The following is a 4,621-nucleotide window of genomic DNA, read 5'->3' on the forward strand; positions in this document are numbered from 1 at the left end:
GATTGAAAAAAGTTTGACAAAACATTAAAGGTATATAAGGATGAGATGATGAATCATTAAGTTTGATAAAAAAAAAAAAAAGTGTTGGTTGTGTAACATCCCAACATCCACATTTGCATATAACCATGTATTTCAAATATCGAGAAATACAAATTTAACATTCAGTCCCAAATATACAAAAACTATATTACAAAAGGGCTAACAACTTTTTCCACAAGGTCACTATACAACGTATGAATACATATCAAGCATTCAGATACAAAAGAATATTATATATGCTAGCCCCAAAATTCCAAGTAAGCATAATACAACACTTCATAATTTCCTGCTCTCCTTGCTTTTTGATTGGGGCCCGACCTGTAATGCACATTTTTTAAACACAAAATGAGGGTTAGATCTTGAGGTTTAGTGAGAAATCCCCTTTATGCAATTACATGGTGAAAATCACCAAATCAAGCTTATAAATCCAAATTTGTAATACTATCTGTTAGGACCAAAATTTTCCTAAATATCATGAAAGTTTTATTAAAGCAATTTGAGCCAAGTATGGAAGCTGCAAACTTATCTTTAGAGATCTGAAATGTGCTTACAAGACTAAGTCTAAATCTGCAGACTTATCTTCAGAGGTCTGAAAAACAAGTCTGAAGAGTCATTATTCAAAGTTATTTCAAGAGAAGACCCGAAGAGCACCTAAGTGTCAAATCTGAAAACGAAGTCTGAAGACCTTGAGTTCAGAGTTATTCAAATACCCAATATCTTGAAAAAGAAAACTGTATGTGTAAAACTTGTTGCATCATACAGAGCAAGACCAACCAAAGCTCTTTTGGTTCTTAAAGACCAGAGCCCCTCTGGTCTTACCAACCAGAGCATGACCAACCAAAAGTAAGGCCAACAAGGCCAACCAGAAGTAAAGGTCAACCAGAGGCCTTCTTGTCTTACCAACCAGAGTCCCTCTGGCCAACCAAAGCCTCTGGGACAAGAAATGGTTAAACACTTGAAAAGAATTTGGATTTCAAATACAATCATAGGCTCTTTGGTTAAACATGAAGACCAACCAGAGCCCCTCTGGTTCCTCAACAACTGCTCACTTTATCAAAACCATAACTTATCACATCAATAAGATGCAACAACCCCAAGTTCTCTCATCACACAGATGCAATAACTTAAGATCATCGCATCATAAGATGCGATAACAACAACTTCTCATCAAAAATTGTTGATCATCTTTCTCAATGATTTCATGATGATCCTTTTATCTATCAAAGTGTATTATTTTTGTTATTCATTTTCAGCCATTTTCACTGACTCTATTCAGTGATCGTTGAACATGTATTGTAATTCATTCGAAGACCAATATACTTCAAGAAGACAAAACTCACACCACAGTTTCTTCAACGATGTCGAAGGCAGAAGCTCAAGATTAGAGACCAGCAAGTTCGTGATCTGAAGCGGTTTTCAGTGATAACAAACTCGTCTACACAAGTGTAAAGTCTGCGCAAGATTCAACAAACACTGATGAGACCTTTCAACGTCATTCTAGTGTTCAGCGATCAAATAAATCTTGTCGAACAAGATTGTTTTCGTCCTGTCCTTCTACACACAAAGGACAAACTCATACCTTTCTAAGTATAGTATAGTACGGAGCCACTTATTTGACTCTAAGCGTGCTTACCTACTTTATGAAAGAGGACTGCTCATATACAGCCAAAAAGACTATATATTGTAGCAAATGACAAGTTTTCCTCTAAAAGCTTGCCACATGCCCTGTAGCTTCTGAATTGAATTTAATGCAATGAGTATGAATAGCTGAGTGGTTCTCCTCTCAGTTATCATCTTCCTTACTCTAATACTTACCCAAGAAGCTACTTCTCTCTCTACTCTATGTCTAAGAGAAAGACTCACATTAACAAGTGAAAAACACATTTCTTCTTACCTTATTTATTTGTAGCAAATCTTTTCTTGTTGCTATCTATATTTTGTGTGTATATTAGATTGTTTGGATAGGTTATGTATCCTATCTCTTCCGCAAACAATTTATAAAATTTGTATTGATCCTCTTTATAGATATATAATTTTTAATGGTGATAGTTATTGTGTTTGTATTCATCCCCCTTTCTACAAACTGTTATTATAAACTCTTGTAGATCCGATTAGGACCAGGAAGTGGTATCAGAACAATGTTTGTTTTTTGTATTGTATTGTTGTTTTATTAGTTTTTCTATTATCTTTTCTTCTCTAGATAATTTATTCCTTTCAAAATGGATTTGCAAAACACTATCACCAACTTTCACGATAATGACTCCCTGACCAAACCTCATTGGTTCATTAGAGACAACTTCAGTATCTGGAAAAACTGGATGTCTCTCTTCTTAATAAAAATCAACAAAAGCACCATCATCTTTTAGAAAAGAAAATTTGTTTCATCATCAATCAGATAAATAATGCATAAATTATCAACACCCCATCATTATTATTACTCATTTTACAATTTTATTTCTCAACAAATCTCTCTCTCTCTATCTATATTAAAATTTTATTAATTATATTTTTTTAATTATTTAAATATTATTTATTGATAATTCTATTAACAACTAACACGTGTTTATATGAACAATTTTCGAATTATCAACCAAATACTCATACCACAACATAACATACGGGTTCATAGAAAAGGAAAAAAAATTAATGCAGAGGATAAACGGAAACAATTCTTTTACCCAATTCCAACGCCATGATCATCACATTTTCGCATCGTTTTCTCTCATCAAGTTTCTCCGATATCAAATTTTCGCGTTTCTAGGGCAAAATTATTCGTCCCTCAACTCCAGTTGATTCGATCAGGTTCAAATTTCGTTCGATTTTGCTTGATTGCTCGAGACGATTGCGGTTAGTTTGTCTTTAACATTATTGTTATTGTTAATATTTTCTTTTTGCAGATTGAAGATACGTTGGATTGGTTTTCTTGATCCCTCCTCGTAAGTTCGATTCCTTAAACACAATAATCATCAATGATTTGCTGCAGGATTTGTCATTCCATTGTGAAAACAACGCTAGATTGTTTTTTCATTCAATATACAAAGATCAATTTTGCTTTTCTTTCGGTGATTCTCGAGGTTCGGTTTTTATGCGATATAAGTTTATTGGTTACCATCAAAGTTTATCTCACAGATATATGTATAGAAGTTGATCATAAAACTTATGTGTACTGTCACCCTTAACCCAAGACGGAAGGGCTTTTTGCTATCAAGCATGTGATTTGCTGCTATTTGTGTATGAAACCTTTTGTATATGGTTTATATCAATTCTTGATTTTATTCAGAGGCTTCATAACTGTCTCAGTTATATTACTGATGCTTTCTGTCATATGGATGCAATTCCATTTAGTGATGATGGTCTTGCTTTCAGGGAAGCCACCTGAACTATGGGGAAGAGGAAGTCAAGAGCAAAGCCTCCTCCTAAGAAGCGGATGGACAAACTCGACACTGTATTTAGCTGTCCCTTCTGCAACCATGGCACAAGTGTTGAATGTCGCATGTAAGTATTTCTTCTACCAAGTCTATTATCTGCTTTGTTCGTGTAATTTCCCCCCTGAAAGTCTTGTATCCTTACTCATTTTCTGGCTTAGTTTTTAGCTGATCTCTAATGGTTATGTAAGAAAAAGTTGATTTGTATGTACTTTTCTTCTATGTTTTTGTATGTTACGACCATGGGTCCATTCAAAGAAGCTCATCATCGGTGCTCGTCTAATTTCAGTGATATGAAGAACTTGATTGGTGAGGCATCTTGCAGGATTTGTCAGGAGAACTTCAGCACTACCATTACAGGTGTGTGTGTGTATATATATATACATATATATATATATATATACATATATCTGTGCTTTCCTTTCTTTTTAGTGCAGAGAAGTTTATTGGACTAGTCATGAGTTTTCATGACACATTTACAAGCTGATCATTTCCTCTGATTGAAACTGTTATGGTGCCAAAGTTAACACAACATAGATTCATTTCAATTTGCATTCTGCATTTTCATTTTTGTGGGTTCTGTTGTGGAAAAGAATGAATGTGACAGTGGGTGTCATTTGCTCTATCTTAAAGACCTACAAAATGGAAGATTGAAGAATGAAAGGAAGTTAGTTTTGACTTCTTTAAGTTCAGACATGTTAGAATCAGAATAATTAACATCTCTAACATAATACAAGTTTCTCTTTATCCGAATCAAAACCATATCTTGTTAACCGTTTCTTTTCTTTTCTTTTCTTGCAGCTTTGACTGAGCCAATAGACATGTAAGTGCAGCAGTCTTTTCCTCTTTTCTTAGACTGGTTTGACGGAGCCAAAATGTTGAAAACTTGCAGATATAGCGAATGGATTGATGAATGTGAGCGTGTTAACGCTCTTGACGATGACGGGGTCCCTGTTGAAGATGATTAAAGAAATCTGGTTCACTTAAGAGTATGTATGAATATCTCATATATGGTTTGGTATTTTCTGAACCTGAGACCTAATTACTGCATGCAACTCAAAAAACTTGAATCTGTTAAAATGACCTAAACATGCATGATAAAACAACTTTGTAAATATAGCCTGTTTCTACCAAAAAGACCTTCTGTTTATGTGAGA

At 34.3% G+C, this 4,621-nt stretch overlaps 1 protein-coding gene across 1 annotated transcript; it reads left to right on the plus strand.

Moving 5' to 3' along the window:
- Window positions 1-2,684: 2,684 nt before the first annotated feature.
- Window positions 2,685-4,621, plus strand: LOC112523393 (transcription elongation factor 1 homolog). Its single transcript, XM_025132984.1, has 6 exons — window positions 2,685-2,841; window positions 2,937-2,975; window positions 3,406-3,534; window positions 3,754-3,824; window positions 4,266-4,287; window positions 4,357-4,621. The coding sequence occupies exons 3-6, from the start codon at window positions 3,422-3,424 to the stop codon at window positions 4,430-4,432; spliced, it is 282 nt and encodes a 93-aa protein (XP_024988752.1). The 5' UTR covers window positions 2,685-2,841; window positions 2,937-2,975; window positions 3,406-3,421; the 3' UTR covers window positions 4,433-4,621.

The sequence above is a fragment of the Cynara cardunculus genome, assembly GCF_001531365.2.
Source record: "Cynara cardunculus var. scolymus isolate 2C chromosome LG 12, CcrdV1, whole genome shotgun sequence".
NCBI lineage: Eukaryota > Viridiplantae > Streptophyta > Magnoliopsida > Asterales > Asteraceae > Cynara > Cynara cardunculus.